This window comes from Phocoena sinus, chromosome 20 (genome assembly GCF_008692025.1).
Source record: "Phocoena sinus isolate mPhoSin1 chromosome 20, mPhoSin1.pri, whole genome shotgun sequence".
Classification (NCBI taxonomy): domain Eukaryota; kingdom Metazoa; phylum Chordata; class Mammalia; order Artiodactyla; family Phocoenidae; genus Phocoena; species Phocoena sinus.
Window position 1 is genome coordinate 20085380 of NC_045782.1, and position 16709 is coordinate 20102088.

At 39.5% G+C, this 16709-nt stretch overlaps 1 protein-coding gene across 14 annotated transcripts in view; it reads right to left on the reverse strand.

Annotated features, from left to right (window-relative positions):
- Positions 1–16709, reverse strand: part of LOC116745245 (AP-2 complex subunit beta-like) — a 79765-nt gene that overhangs the window by 60416 nt on the left and 2640 nt on the right. For 7 of the 14 annotated variants that reach the window (XR_004347337.1, XR_004347344.1, XM_032615808.1 and 4 more), the window contains exons 2-5: positions 13813–14179; positions 7601–7660; positions 3377–3482; positions 113–248 (exon numbers count right to left, since the gene is read on the reverse strand). Coding sequence is in view for 6 of the 14 variants with exons in the window: in XM_032615808.1 (XP_032471699.1) it covers positions 113–248; positions 3377–3482; positions 7601–7637 (279 nt within the window). In the remaining 8 variants the exon portion in view is untranslated. Of the gene's footprint in view, positions 1–112; positions 249–375; positions 426–3376; positions 3483–7600; positions 7661–13812; positions 14180–16709 lie in introns of all 14 variants that reach the window. The other 7 variants (XR_004347339.1, XR_004347345.1, XR_004347341.1 and 4 more) reach the window with 2 other exon arrangements.

Here is a 16709-nt window from a genome sequence, read left to right on the forward strand (position 1 = left end):
TGGAACAGAGGTTGCTTATTTGCAATGCAGACACTAACCATATCAAGAGACACTTCTGAAAAGGTTTTCTGAGATAGAAGAGACTGTTCTTGAGAACCTGGGAAAAAGTTACCTTCACAAAGCTGTTGACAGCCATGATGGCCATGTCTGGCTGACTCTTGGCATAGCTCATCAAGTAGAGATACATGAGCTTCTTTAGTTCCAGGTTGTCAGTCTGCATACAATTCACTACATCTGGAAAGAGACAGCTGAGAAAAGAGGAAGGGAAAGCGAACAGATGTTGGTGCCAGGCTGTTGGACAGAATACAAAGAAACAGCCTTAATTTAAAAAGTGATTTGATGTGAGGACAAATGTCCACTAGTGATAATACTTACCACAGAAATTAATTACTGAAGAATTTATGATAATGGTCCCAAGAAGATGTCTAAAAAAAGATTTTTTAAAAACTTTTACTATGAAAATTTTCAGAGACAGTTTAATGAACCCATGTATTCATCACCCAGCTGCAAACAAATATTGATACATATCCGATCTTGTTTCATACACAACCTCAACCCACTCGCCTTCCCCCAGTCCCTACCCCATCTAGTTGCTCTACACAATTTCTAAACAAATCCTGCACATACACTTCATATATAATATTTTAGTGTATATCTTTACAAACTTTTTAAAAAAATCACTATGTCACACAAAAAAATTAACCATAATTTTTCATATCAATTCTTTGCAGTTCAAAGCACTACAGTTGTTATGCTTTTTAATGCACATATTCTTCCATCCCTGACCAGTGGGAACTTATTTGATTAGTTTCCTTATTAAAACAGTTCTCAGATAATTAGGACCTTTGTTCAAAATTTTAACCATTTTCAGAAAATGAAACAGTTCTAAACGTATGTGCCATGTACACATTTAGATTCTATTGTATATATACACCCATGAAGGAAGTGACCAGTAACAGGTATTGGGATTCAGACCCTAGGTTAGAATCCTGGCTACATTACCACTAGCTGTATGACTTTGGGATTATTCTTTAGCCTCTCCAAGTATACATTGCTTGATCTCTAACATGGAATAACTTCTAATTCAGAATAACCTCTAGTTCAGAAGATATGAGGACTATAAAAAACATTGTAAGTAAAAGCATCTGTCCCTGTGCCTGACACAGAGTGCACTTAAATTTAAACTTCCCTTTTCTTAATGACATTAGGAAGGTCATCATTAGCCTCAGGACCTTCTCAGATGTTTGAGTTCCTACACCTTACATCCACCACTAGATGCTGGAATTTACTTGGCATTCTTGCACTCATCCATTTCTTATCAGCAGCATTTGACCCAACTAATAAAAGGAAAATCAATGCATTTCATATTAACATAAATATTTTAAAGTAAAAATCTACCTATTTTACTTATTTTCTTAAATTAAGATGACATTGTTTTAATTTTTGCCAATCTCTTTAATGTCTACTTTAAACAAAAACAGCTGGATTCTCACACATGTTCCTGCATTCAACCTGTTGTAGAATGTTGTTTAGCTGAAGTGTAAGAAGAAAATCCATTTGCATACACGTATATAAATTGGAAAATGGAGGAGTATTTTAATAGCTTTTTCATATAACTGGATGTTCTCCTTTGATACATTAAAGCTAGACAAATGGTTGTTTTTCTTTTTTAGTCCACAAACGGTAGTTTCTTAAAAGTTAGGTACAATATGGAATCTGAAACATAACAATAAACTTTCTGTACTTGGTTGCATTAAAATCCATTCATTTATCACTTATTTTGAATGGATATTTTACCCATGCATAATTTTGTGATGTAAGCACTGGTCATTTGGAAAATATTGGTTCAATGAGTTATGCAGATCTTCTCTATGGTGGCATATTTCATTATACAGCAGCAAATAATCACAGTCATTAATTTCACCACCAATCTCATCAGAAAAATCTCTAACTATTGGGAAGCTATCAAGCTCACGATGGGAGATACAAGTTTTCCAACACTCTAATTTTTACTTTAAAGTCGAAATTTATCTACTGTCAAATTTTTTCCCTTGAAGTGACAGGTTCACTTTGTTCATTTTTTATAAAATGTCTCCCAGATACCGAAGTCTGATTAACTATAGTTCTGTCTGTCAATCTTTCTTTCACAAAGAAATGGTGTTCCCAAGTCAAACAATTGTGCAAGGGCTTTTTTTCAAGTCAACCGTCACACTTTGCTATGCAGTAGAAGTACTTTATGCCTAATTCCTATTTCATCACACAGAATATTAAAAAGACCTGAACTCAAGGTTCAAGGTTTACTGAAATAAATTTTTAGTGCTTCATGCAGGACAGTCCTAAGCGAAACTGCCCTTTTTTCCTGCAAGCACATGATGGTGAAGAATACAATGACTACTTTTACAGTTTGGCACCACTGCCTTAATTCACACTAAGGCACCAGCCATGCAAATGTCAACACAGTGAAAAGGGTAAATAACACCTAAGTATTATTACAAGAATAGCTTTGACTTCATGGATTTCATGGAAAGGATCTCGGGAATCCTCAGGGGCCTGCAGACAATCCTTATTTATTTCCAAATGGCCTTCCTAAATTACAGGAAAAAAGGGAGGAAAAACAAAAAAGACCCTTTGGATTTTGTTACCACTGATTTTCATCTTCAATTCGGCAGTTAAAGGCAGAGTTGTAAAGTTGAGGGCACTGGCTTGAGCCAATTAAAGTATACATGGGCTTCTGCTTCTCAGTATATTTTTATCATCTTCTAAAACTACCTCAGCAACAGATTTGTAACTGTGTCAGCTCTCAGGAGGTTTTATGCTAGATCTGTATGCAAGTGAAATCAAACTCGTTTCACTCAAAAAAAAAAAACTCACAAAAAACTTAGTCACAGAGTTAATATAAAAGCAACTACACTTCCCAATGTTTCCAGTGGGACAAACTCATTCTTATACGTTCTGACTGTAATAGCTTTAAATAAAAAGCAGTAGGGCTTCCCTGGTGGCGCAGTGGTTGAGAATCTGCCTGCCAAGGCAGGGGACACGGGTTCGAGCCCTGGTCTGGGAAGATCCCACATGTCGCGGAGCAACTGGGCCCATGCGTCACAACTGCTGAGCCTGCGCGTCTGGAGCCTGTGCTCCGCAACAAGAGAGGGAACGAGAGTGAGAGGCCCACGCACCGCGGTGAAGAGTGGCCCCCCGCTTGCCACAACTAGAGAAAGCCCTCGCATAGAAACGAAGACCCAACACAGCCATAAATAAATAAATAAATTTAAATCATGTGGGCTTCTAAGAAGACCTCTGCTTTAAAAAAAAAAAAAAAAGCAGTAAAAGCCATAGAGTAACAGTCTAAAATAAGCAAAGCAGAAGAGATTACCCTTACCTAACATCTTTCCCCACAGTCATAGCAGCAATCACTTTCTTCACAGCCTCCTTCCTCTTTTTTTTCTTTTCATTGTTCAGTTCAGCCTTTAATTCAAAGATTTCTCCTAAAAGACAACAAACGGGTGAGGTCCCAGGATCAGAGAACTAGAGCAGAACACTGTACTATATAGCAAGCAACACAACAGATGACCAGTGGCAGGGCTGCAACTGAAATAAGATTATTTAAAAATTATAGGATAGGTACAGTTCAAATCCCTAGAATATTAACCAACCCATTGACAAGGATGCTATTTTGGGGTTATCGCCAGAGAGGAAGGTGTAAGCCAGATCTCAGGAAGCACAGAAGTGGGAAAAAGGAAAGATATCTCATGATATCTTACTACGATGGGGAGAGAACGGCATCTGAGTGATGATCTCCCGTCAGAATTTCAAAGTCCTGGGAAAAAAATAAATGCAGCAAACAGGTTCACAAATCAATGTTTTCAAACCAGAAGAGACTCCTCATTCACCTACTCTCAACTCCACAAACAACTGAGGCTCAAAGGTCACTAAGTGAGCGAGTGACAGAGCTGGCCTTAGAACTGTTTCTCCCGACTCTTTAATCCAGTGTTTCTCAACGTTGGCTACACACTATTACCCAGGAAGTATCTAGAAATGCCAATGCTCAGGCTCCACTCTGGACCAAATAAATCAGAATGTCAAGGAGTAGAACTCCTACGTTCATATTTTTTAAAGTTTCCTCAAGTGATTCTAATGTATAATCAGGATTGAGAATCACTGATCTAATTAGTACTTTAAGATGATAATGGGCTTTAAGGCCCTATCCTGTTCAATCAATCTAAGAACAGAAATAATAATCCTGAAGCTTCAAGAATGGTACAAACCAGAGTCATTTCTAAAGGTATAATCTTAAATGACTGACTGCTCAGGCCCTGCACCGTGAAATGCCAGGACCGTCACCACTATTTTAAGGCCCAGGCTCACCTATCTTCAGAAAGCTGGAGCTGAAATAAGAAAAAAGGTTAACCACCCTCAACTGGTTTTAAAAGAAAGAAGAAAATATAGAAGACCACAAAAAAGAAGTTGACTACTGTCACGTCAACTTTCAATCCACAGAACTGCCTCATTTTCTTCCACCTTTATGACTGTTCTTGATGTTCACTTTAACCTCGTTCACCAGTACAGAAATAGTGGGGGCAGCAAACGAGGTGATCTGCTGAAGCCTCTAAATGGGAAGGATGAACTGGCAAGAAGCACAGAAGCTGAGTACTAAAAAAGCCTGTTACATCAAAATCCATCGCTAACAAAGCAAACAAACTGTTACAAAAATCACCCTTTTATTTGACAGCTGCAAAAATAGCACAGACAGAAAAGCTGGGCCCTTTAAAGAGTCACTCTCCTCCTCTCCAAGTCCTCTGCTGCCAAATCCAGCTCTTAGGGTTCCCATCATTTACTTCTGAAAACAATAAAGGACAAGCAGCACGGTTTCAGAAAATCTGAATTGTGCATAGCAGCAGGAGCTGAAGAATCAAAACAGGATATAACTGAAATTATTCTAACTCCAACAGCATAAATTTAAAGAATATGCGCCAGTGGCAGTTCTGGTGGGTGTTACAGGAAGTAAAAGGAACACAGTCTATCCATTTTATAAAATGTGGTATTTACCCAGCCATGATTCATCTGTAAGTCTCAAACCTTTATAAAAATCCCTGAATTAAAAAAAGGTTACCAAGGACCCATTATAAGTGAAGGTTTGAAAAATCAGGTGAGTTTTAAAATTACATCTTTTTGTGTTATTATAGAAACACCTTGGTCATCAAAGCACACAAAATGTTAACAGAAGAAATAAATACATTTCAGAATGATAAGAGAATAAGAAAAAAAGCTGAAAATGAATGACAAGGGGCTAAATGCTTTTGTACACTATGAGCAGTAAAATCAGCAAGAAGTTGGGTGGAGCCAAGGAGGAGCACGGAGGCAAGGTATCTCATACATACTACAGCTTTATTAAATTCTTATCTTTCCCCCCTCCTTTTCCCCTGAATCAAATCTACCAAGCATTGCTAGCAGCTAGCAACAGTTCTCAATCTCGGCTACACATCAGAAAATTCTAGGGAGCTTTTAAAAAACCCGCACGTATAGGCCATATCCCACACCAAAGAAATCAGGATATCTGCAGGGGTAGGACTGGACATCACCTATTGTCTTTTACTTCACTGGGCAATTCCCATGTGCAGGCAAGGCTGAAAGCCATGGACTAGTAGCTAATGTAATTAAGCAACTCTCTATGGTGTTTTCTGTATTATAATAGAAGTTTACCCTTAAATAACTCCAAACGACAGAAATATGCTTGTGCTTTCTAGAAAATTTTCTGGTGCTCCAGGCCACTATGTGTGCCCTCCCATTTTCTTTTCCTTTTGAAATCATTTTAATCTTAAAGAAAAGTTGCAAAATTCCCCATCTGCTAACATTATGCCACATTTGCTTTATCGTACTTTTTATATATTTATACATTTTTTTCTGATTCATTGAATAAGTAAACTGTAGACATCATGTCTCTTTAGCTCTAAATATGTCAGTGTATAACTTCTAAGAACAAGGAATTATGTTACATAGCTATAATACAATGATGAAAATCAGGACGTTTAACAGTGATATACTGTCATTATCTAATCTAGAAACCTTATTCAAAGATCTTGATAAAGCCTTTTAGAGTAATTTTACCCCCATCCTCCTTGGGCCAGGATCCAATGCAGGATCATGTATTACACTTACTGTCATGTCTCTTTAGTCTCCTGTAATCTGAAACAGCTGGTCAGCCTTTGTCTTTCATAATGACATTTTAAAAAAGTACAGGCCAGTCACTTTATAGAACACCCTCAGCTGTCATGGGTGTTCCCTCATGATTACACTGAGATTATGCCTTTTGGCAGCCGTAATTCAGAAATGATGGTATGAAATCATCGTGTGTGGAAGGGTAAGAAAATATCAAATTTCCATGCATTGTTTTGCATAATCATTTTTTGTTAAAAATTTAAAAAATCATATGTATTAATACATGCATAGAAAAGACTGAGGATACATACCGAGTTCCCATCAGGAACAGGAATAGGGAGGGAGGGAACTTTCATTTTGACTTTTTATTGCTGTATTGCTTTAGTAGTACTGCTTGTAATAAAATGTTTATTTCCAAGTAAAAAATAAAAGAATTTGGCGCAACCACTATGGAAAACAGTATGGAGGTTCCTTAAAAAACTAGAGTTACCAACAAACCCACTCTTGGGTATATATCCAGAGAAAATTCTAATTCGAAAAGATACGTGCACCCCAACGTTCACGGCAGCACTATTTACAATAGTCAGGACATGGAAGCAACCTAAGTGTCCATCCACAGATGAATGGATAAAGAAGATATGGTTTATATATACTATGGAGTATTATTCAGCCATAAAAAAGAATGAAATACTGCCATTTTCAGGAACATGGATGGACCCAGAGATTACCATACTAAGTGAAGTAAGTCAGACAAAGAAAGACAAATATATGGTATCACTTATATGTGGAATCTAAAAAATGATACAAATGGACTTATTTACAAAACAGAAACACTCACAGACACAGAAAATAAACTTATGGTTACCAAACAGGAGGGGAGGAAGGGATAAATCAGGACCTTGGGATTAGCAGATACAAACTAGTATATATTAAATAAACGACAAGGTCCTACTGTATAGCACAGGGAACTATATTCAATATCTTGTAATAACCTATAATGGGAAAGAATCTGAAAAAGAATATATATATGTATACATACACACACACACACACACACACATACATACATACATACATATACACAGACCTGAATCACTTTGCTGTGCACCAGAAATGAACACAACATTGTAAACCAATTACACTCAATTTTTGAGAAAATATACTTCTTCCTTTTACCCTCCTCAGATCTATCAATCTTCAATGGATCAATCTGGGATCTCTTCCTTTCACTAAAACCTTCAAGTCAAAATGATGTGCACCACAGCCGTATCTTTTAAAACCCATACTTTAATAATTTACTCAATACACTTTTCTGTAGGATATCCCCAATGAGATGGTCCAAGACATACATGTCTGAAGAGGTCAGGAGCATTCTACTTGGAACAATCTTACACCACAACTTTTGAAGAATCTTCAAAAAGGGCTGTGATCAGGTTCTCATACTTACCTTTTTTATTGGTTGTGAAGTACTTGGAGTCAGTCATGGTTGTGGATCTTTAATGTGCACCTACAGCAAGAGAAGAGAATTCCTTTAACCAAGTTATTTATGTCCAGCAAGGCATTCAACTAATTTTAAGATCATTTATATACAAGAATTTCTGCATTCAGAAAGTATCTTCATCCTTACCACCATCACTGGTGATCCAAAGGGATGCAAGGATAATTAAGAATGTAATCCTTGCCTCAAAAGCTAATTGGAACAAAATCCAAAGGCCTAATGGAATAGAGTGATAATCTGAACCTATCATAGTTTTATGATTTTATCCACAATAATCTCCTCAGAGCCTCCAAGACCTAAAGCTACATCTTTTTACAAATACATCTGCAGTTAGTCACTCCAATATTTAAAATAAGGAAAAGTTTGTTTCAAAAGATCTCCCCATTACTTTCTGTTAAAGCAAATCTGATTTATTTCCCTGCCTCAAGATGGAGTCACTCTAAGACATATATTCTGAAAGAGTAAAACTGAAAGAGAAAAAAATTTTATCAACCTCTTCACCATTACATGCAACTGTCAATAAAAGGAATTTCTTTCAGAAAAAAAAGAAAAGCCTAGATTAGTAGGACAATACTCTTTCATGACAAACACCTAAAGGCAAACATCTAGAGGTGTTATGCATGGATTTTTTTTTTAATTATGGTTTTCATATTTCCAACAACCTACAATTCCCCCGAGTATTTCCCAAAATAAAAAATATCAGTTTACAGTTAAAAACAATGCAAAAAACTGAGATATTTGTTCAGTCACACTGAGTGCTAAAGAGGATCAGAACTGGTGTTAAAACTTAAAAGAACATGGATCCCAGCTTCAATTTAACTTTTCTGTTCCAATTTCCAGAATTAATCCAGTTGACATAAGGCTCCATCGGTAAAACGAAAACAGCATGGACTGATCACATTTCTCCCCAAATAATGAAACGATGTTTTCTGATTTGAGAAACTCTATGATTTTGTCCAATGTACTTGACTTCTTTAAATACATTAAAACTTTCTTTTAATAATATTCCTGCTGCACTCAAAAATGAGTATCTTCTGGGATTTCCCTGGTGGCACAGTGGTTAAGACTCTGCACTCCCAAAGCAGGTGGTCCAGGTTCGATCCCTGGTCCGACTAGCTCCCACATGCGTGCCGCAACTAAGAGTTCGCATGACACAACTAAGGAGCCAGCGAGCCTCAACTAAGGAGCCTGCCTGCCACAACTAAGACCCGACACAACCAAATAAATAAATTTTTAAAAAAATGATTATCTTCTTACTGACCACCATCATTAATAATACTTATCACCAAATTTTGGACAGATGCCCTGGCACCTACTCATTATTTTCTGGTCAAAACAACATGAGTGATAATATATTTGGCAAACTTGAGCGATAATACCTCCACAAACAATGGTAATTATGGATCTGAGAAAAAAGACCTAAGCACTCAACAAATCAATGCAATTAAGGAAAAAAGCCAGAAAATCACAAAATAATGAAAAAAGGTTGGCTCAAGTTTGTTCTCTAAAATGTACTACTTGGACTATTTAAGGGAAATTAGACTCATCTGTTATCTTTCCAAGGAGCTACTTAATGTTTATAGTACTGATCCTTATACAATAGTGCTTTTAGGTTATACAAGAATTTCACTGAATTTACCTTGTTAAAAGAAGTGAGCTAGGGACTTCCCTGGTGGTCCAGCGGTTGAGAGTCTACCTTCCAATGCAGGGGACGTGGGTTCGATCCCTGGTGGGGGAACTAAGATCCCACATGCTGCGGGGCAACTGAGCCCGTGCGCCGCAACTAAGACCCGACGCACCCAAATAATAAAATTTAAAAAAAAAAAAAAAGAAGTGAGCTAGAACTCACACAAATCATTATAGAATACAGAAATTTCTGATTTGACACTATTTGTTATAACTTAAAGTGAGCCTGTAACAGAGGCTTGTCTTATGTAGTATTTTCACAATGTCTTTTCTACCTAAAATTCAAAGAATTATAATCTTTTAATCCATTTCATCACTTAATCCATTCACAGTGTAAACTAAATGTGAAGTAGGCAAACTAAAGAAAGGAGTCCTTCACATAAAAGACCTGGAATAGGGACTTCCCTGGTGGTGCGGTGGTTAAGGATCCGCCTGCCAATGCAAGGGATGTGGGTTTGAGCCCTGGTCTAGGAAGATTCCACATGCCACGGAGCAATTAAGCCCGTGTGCCACAACTACCGAGCCTGTGAGCCACAACTACTGAGCCCACATGCCACAACTACTGAAGCCCACAAGCCTAGAGCCCGTGCTCCGCAACAAGAGAAGCCACTGCAGTGAGAAGCCCACACACACTGCAACTAGAGAAAGCCCACGCACAACAGCGAAGACCCAACACAGCCATAAATTAATTAATTAATTTTTAAAAAGACCTGGAATAAATGTGAAGTTATCATCTAAGAACTTATATATACAAAGAGGAAAACCAGTATACAGAAATGATTACAGTACTAGAGCCTGACAGGAGGGCCACAGCTCAAGGCCATTATGGTCTATCCAGGATGTTGTTACACCACTCTAATCCTTTGGGATCATCAAAAGTTAAAACTTGCTTAACATTTAAAGACAAAAGCTGCTTGGAATTTCTCACTGTTTCTTTGAAAAAGGGCCCCAAAATCGTTCTGTTTTCTAAAGCTCTCATACACATTCACATATATTAAATTTTTAACAGAAAATTTCAGCATAATCTGTTAAACATTAAATTAACCTCGTCTTAAATCGTACCTTTATTAGTGACCCACACATTTCATTACTTCCCCTAACAAATTTCATCATCGAGGAATAGATTTCTGTCCTTTTACATTGTGAGCACTAAGTTCTTAACTAGAGAATAATGTACCAGCCCACAAAATTTCAGGGAAGAGGAGAGAATCAAGTACATGATCTTAGACCCTAAATTAAGAACCCCTGCTTTTCAAGAGAAAGGAGAAACACACCACTCTCTTATCTCGCACTGTCCTACACAACAGTAATGAAATATCCCTTACACATATTGGCAGAGCAACATTTTATCATGTCAGTTCCTGACTTAAGCCAAAAGAAACTCCCCCAAAATAAAAATAAACCAGCCTAAACAAAAACAAATGAGAAGAGTCGGGGTTGCACAACACTGTGAATGTACCAAATGCCACCAAACTGCTCACTCTAAAATGGTTAATTTTATGTTATGTGAATTTCACCTCAAAAAATTGCATATGTATGCATTTTTTGGCTGCGTTGAGTCTTCGTTGCTGCACGTGGGCTTTCTCCAGTTGTGGCGAGCGGGGGCTACTCTGCGTTGCTGTGCGCGGGCTTCATTAGTTGCAGGATGCAGGCTCAGCAGTTGCAGCACATGGGCCCCAGAGCACGTGGGCTTCAACAGCTGCAACGCGTGGGGTCAGTAGTTGTGGCGCACGGGCTTAGTTTCTCCATGGCATGTGGAATCTTCCCAGACCAGGGATCAAACCCCATGTCCCCTGCATTGGCAGGCGGATTCTTAACCACTGCACCACCAGGGAAGTGTCTGTATATATTTTTAAATGAGACACTGTTTTTTGGGGGTTTTTTTTTTTGTTGTTGTTGTTGTTTTTAATGAGACACTCTTAATCACACACCAGAGATGAATATGGTCAGATTCTCTAAAACATAGGATGGTGAAAACTGTTGTCTGGGGCTTCCCTGGTGGCACAGTGGCTGAGAGTCCGCCTGCCAATGCAGGGGACACGGGTTCCTGCCCCGGTCCAGGAGGATCCCACATGCCGAGGAGTGGCTGGGCCCGTGAGCCATGGCCGCTGAGCTGCACATCCAGAGCCTGTGCTCCGCAACGGGAGAGGCCACAACAGTGAGAGGTCCGTGTACCAAAAAAAAAAAAAAAAAACCCGTTGTCTGCTTTAGAAGCCAAAGAAAAAGCAGCCAAGATAGAGTTCAAAGAATAAGTCAAGTATTTTCTGAAGAGCCTCAAAAATCAAGTTCCTTCTGGGAGCTGGGGGAGAATTTATTCCTCAGGAGAGTCCCAGGGCAAAGCCAAGCCATCATGGATCTGGAATTCACACTACCTTTTTACCAGATCAAACTAGAGAAGTCACCGGCTGTTCTGAGGACCTGAGGTATGACCTCAGGACATTGTTAAAAAATAATAATAATAATGCAGCCACAGTCAAAGGCACAATCACTCTAACTTTCCTAGCCCAGACTATGATGTCACTGCATTTCAGAAAAGGTCTCCCTGTACAGGATTATACATCTAGATTTAACATAACCTAGTTTCTACTAAATATAGCTTGTAAAAGTCCCTTCTCAACTATTCCTCCCTCCTTCCAGTGCCCGTAAAGAGACTAAGGCCAGAAAAAAATTAATAGGGTCTTAATTTCAAATGGCTCTCTGGGAAATGGCAGCTAAATTAGAGTTGGCGAGGCCACTAAATCCCCTCTTCGCATAAAGTAGGACTTTACACAGTTGGTGCTAGTAGGGAAAAAGTGAACAGCTGACCAAATTATAAAGCAGAAAGGTCATCTCAGCAATCTTTCATTACAAGGGTGACAGGTGCTAATCAGATATTTCAATAATGCAAAGACAATGGCATCTTCAGGTATCATTTATTGGCTAAGAAATGACAGCAGACAACTCATTACAACAGACACACCTGCAATTTCCATTTAAAAATGACCACAAAATAATCTGTTAATATTATCCGGTAAGAAAAAAGCTCAAAAGTTTTACATCCAATTCTTAACTGAAATAAACTCTGGAAAACTTACGCCTGGAAGGAGAGAAAAGAAGGAAGAAAGGAAAATGCGTCCTACCTGATTCGTTCCCTATTCAGCTTGGTTCGTAATATTTTAAAATATGGGTGTGTCAAAGAAGAAAAAGAAAAGATGGAAGAACTGGACTTTCTTGAGTCTCTTAAGTCACAGAACGTTAGCTCTGTATTACCTTTACCAGCCAATTTTCAGTGAGGCTATTTGCAGAACACACTATACTTTCTGCTTCTTTGGGAGTTTAAAACTACTAAGGTACCTGCAAACAGTTCTCATCTTACCACCACGCTTAGTCATCATTGGAATGTGTCACACGTTTTCTTGTACAGCTGCATCTCCTTCATCTGCTGCTTTCTATTATGACTCTGTAAGTGTACCCTGAGGCTAAGCAACAAAATTATACCAGGGAGGTGATTAATAATTTAAATTGTTCCTCACTGAGACCACTTCCTTTGTCACTCTTCCTTTTCTAAACTTACTGAGTTTTCTTTACTTTCTCTTTTAAACCACATGATTATAACAGTGTTTGGCATTTAAAAAACACTTCTTAAAAGTCAAAGTTTAATGAAGCATTCACACTTTATTCACACTGCTTCATAATGAAGCAGCCAGGTGAGTTGAAAAAAAGTCTGCCCCGCAAATGGGCACTGTTTTCATGCTCTGAAAACAAAGAGCATGAATCAATTCTTTGGATTCAAAGAATATGGAATAACAGGAAGTTCCAGTTTCTTTGCCTCTGTCTTAATCTACAGTCTTTCCTCAAACCAGACCGCTCCTTCTAAGACCAGAAAGAAAAAACTCCGGACTAAGATTTACTCCCACCTGCTTCCCCCTCTCTCACATCGGGTCAATTCTGGAGGTTTCTCTTCCCGTTCTCCAATGTCAGGAATTCCTCTTCTTTCCCCAGGTGGTCAAGATTCTAGGGATATGTTCCTCCATTACGAGGTGAGGGAGAGGTGTCTCAACCTCAAATTACAGAAGACGGGTGAGGTCTGCCCATCTATGAGCAAAACTCTGGGGGAACCCCTTTCCCCTTCTGGTACCTGGACACGTCCCAGCCTCTCAGTGAATGACGCCAAACCGGGAAGAAGGTTCTCCCCTCGGCCTCCAGTCTCTACCGGCCACACCCCTGGCCTCTGGCCCTCCTAATCCCCCACTTCGAACATATCTTTTCCCCAGTGCCCCCCAACTCCCAGTTGCCACCCCGCGGATTCCCTCACCCCGCTCCAGCGGTGGAGTCCCTTTCTCCAACCCTCTTCCTCACAACGGTCACACCCGACGGCTCACTCCATCTTCAATGGTCACGCTCCTAAGATTCCTCTCCTCCGCCCGTCTCCAACCAAGCCTGGCCCCCTTCCCCAAAAGAGGGACACACCCCAAAGTTAGCCGCCCTGAACTCACCGGAGGCAAGGGCAGGGCTGGCAGCAGCAGCCAGAAAGCACGGCCCGAGCGGTGCTGTAATGGTTTCCTGCACGCCACGACTCCTTCTCCAGGTCTAAGCCACTGCGCAAAACCCACTTTGCCAGGGACAAACATGGTGGACAGGAAACTCTGACGTCAAACAGCCTCGCCGTGTGACGTCATCCAGGCGCGCGGGAGAACCAGAAAGGCGGGCATCTCGGTCGCCTTGGAGACGGAAAAATTTTGCGCAGTCGGGAAGCGACCTGAGGTCCGGGCCTCCGAGGAAGTTCACTGACGATCGGAACGGATCTATTAAGCAAGCTGACATTCCCTGGATTTGTTTCCTCGCACAGGAGTTCTCTAAAAACTTACACATAGGGATAGTGAAACATCCTGTTTTCTTAAAAACAAAACAAACAAAAAAACCCAGCTAATTTCCCTGGCCAGTTCAGGAATGTGGACAATGGTGATCCACCCCAAGACCATACAAGGGCAGTGGGACTGGAGGAGAGTGGTGCAAGGAAAAGAGGTTGACATGGCCTCAGATCTGAGTTTGAATCCATCTGAGATCGAATCCCTGTCCTGAATGTGATTAGGAAAGTTACTTAACGTCTCCTCAACCTTAGTCTTACTTGTGAAATAAATCCAGTGATATAACTCCAGCTTGTGAAGCTTAAAGTAGGTAAGGCGCCCAGCATGTAACAGGCGTGCTTACACAAAAGTAAGTTGCTTTCAGAAACCAAGACCTAGATATCTCTGTACCTTCCCCTCAAAACGAAAACTTCCCACCTAAAACTGCTCTAAGTAATAATAAAGTCTTTAACCAAAACAAGAAGACGAATGTGAAGAATGAGAGCCTGAGGCAGAAGTTGGGAAACCAAAGTGCAAAGGGGACTGAGAAGTAGAGAGGCAGAAGGAAAAGCAGGTGGTCATAATCATTTAGGACGTTTTTAGAGTTCTATGAAAGTATAGGAACTATATACTATATCTCTGAGGCCTAGCCGCCCCCTCCCCAAAATTTGTTGAATGGATAAATGTATGAGTGAGTGGTCAACAACAACAGTTGCTAAAGAGAAAAGGAGGAAGTGCCGAAAAGTGTCCAAGGATTTAGCAGCACAAAGGTCTTCGATGTCATTGCTGAGACCATCAGCAGAGATAATGAAGGCAAAAGCCATGCTGAAGAAGTCTGAAGATAAATGGGAGGTAAGGAAATGAAAACAGATAACTCCATAAGAAAGTATAGCTGAAAGAGAAGAGATATAGGATGGTGTCTGAGGGAGAAAGTAGCAAGCATTTTATTTTTAAGATCTATATTCATACATTTTCTTTACACTAACCCTTTAGCAACACCATGGGTTCAATCATTTTTCCTACCCATATGACTCCAAAATATCTATCTCTAGCCTTGACCTAGTCCCCAAACTTCACCACCAAATTGCTAACCGCACTGATCGTAAGTCTGCACATATGGCCCACCCAAATTAAGTAAATCATATTGGGGGGGGTTGTTTAAAAACTGTGGTTCCAGGTACAACTCACAGAAGACAGAGGTGGATTTTGTAGAGATGCCACCAGAAAAATCTTTGATTCATACCTCTCCCTGTTTCAAAAACTTTCAACAGCTCCTCATTTCCTAATTTGTACAGAACCTATCCTTCTCCCAGTTTTCCCCATTTCTTTGCTCTTTAGTTTTCTCATCTACAAAATGGGAGAAATACTAATATCCAATCATAATATTATTACAAGGATGAAATGAATTCGTGTACGTAAAGCACTTAGAACTATGCCTGCACATAGTACGGACTATGTAAACATTTGCTATGATTGCAATTATTTGAACAAATTACACTGCCAGAAATTACTAGCCAGAAATCTGGGGGTCATTCTTGATTTCTCTCTCTCTTAACTGCCACATTCATTCCATCTCCAAGTTGTCAATCCTACCTTCAAAATATATTTCAAATTCATCCAATCCCTTCTATTCACCTCATTATTCCAAGCTACCATCGCCTCTTGCCTCAACTACTAGAAACCTCAACTCTCCTCCCAACCATTATTCATACAGCAGCCAGATTTTTGTTTCACTTTTTTTTTGAAGTATAAACGAACATTCCAAAAAGTGCACACCAAAAATATAAAGCTTGATGAATTTTCACAAAGTAAATGTAACCACATAACCACTACGGGGTCATCTTAAAAATATAAACCTGGTCATGACTCCGGTGTATAAATCCTTCAATGACCTCCCATTATACTTTGACTAAAATCCAGTTTCCTTCCCATGGCCTATGAGTGGTTAGGCTCCTGTCTACCTCTCTTAATATCATTTTATCCTTTTCAGTCACTCCTCATTTCCTCTTCATTTCATCTCTTGTTAGCTTTTGCAGCTCTCAAATAGGCCAACCTCTTTCCCATCCTAGGGCCTTCACAACTACCGCTCCTCCTACCTAATATTCGTTTTCCCCAACTCCACACAGGGCTGGCTGGCTTATAATTTAGGTCTCACTTTAATTGTAATCTCACAAAGGCACTCCCTGATTACCCAGTCTAAAAGGTTCTTCTCTCCCAGGCCCCACTGCCACCCCCATCATAGCCCTCTTATTCCATTTGTAAATTATATATTAGTCTCTGTACTTGTTTACTATCGCTCTCCCCAACTAGACTGTAAATTCCATGAGGGCAGATACCAAGTCTGTTTTTATTACTACTGTCTACCCAGCGCCTAGCATAATGCTTGGCGCACAGCATGTATTCAGTAATAAATGAATAAGTAAATTATTCAGGAATAAATGAATGAATGTCCACAAGCAAAGTACTAAAACTAGCATTTAAGAGCCTCTATATTATGGTCAACAGTATAGACTATGTATTATTGGTCTATTTTCCTCTCTATATTT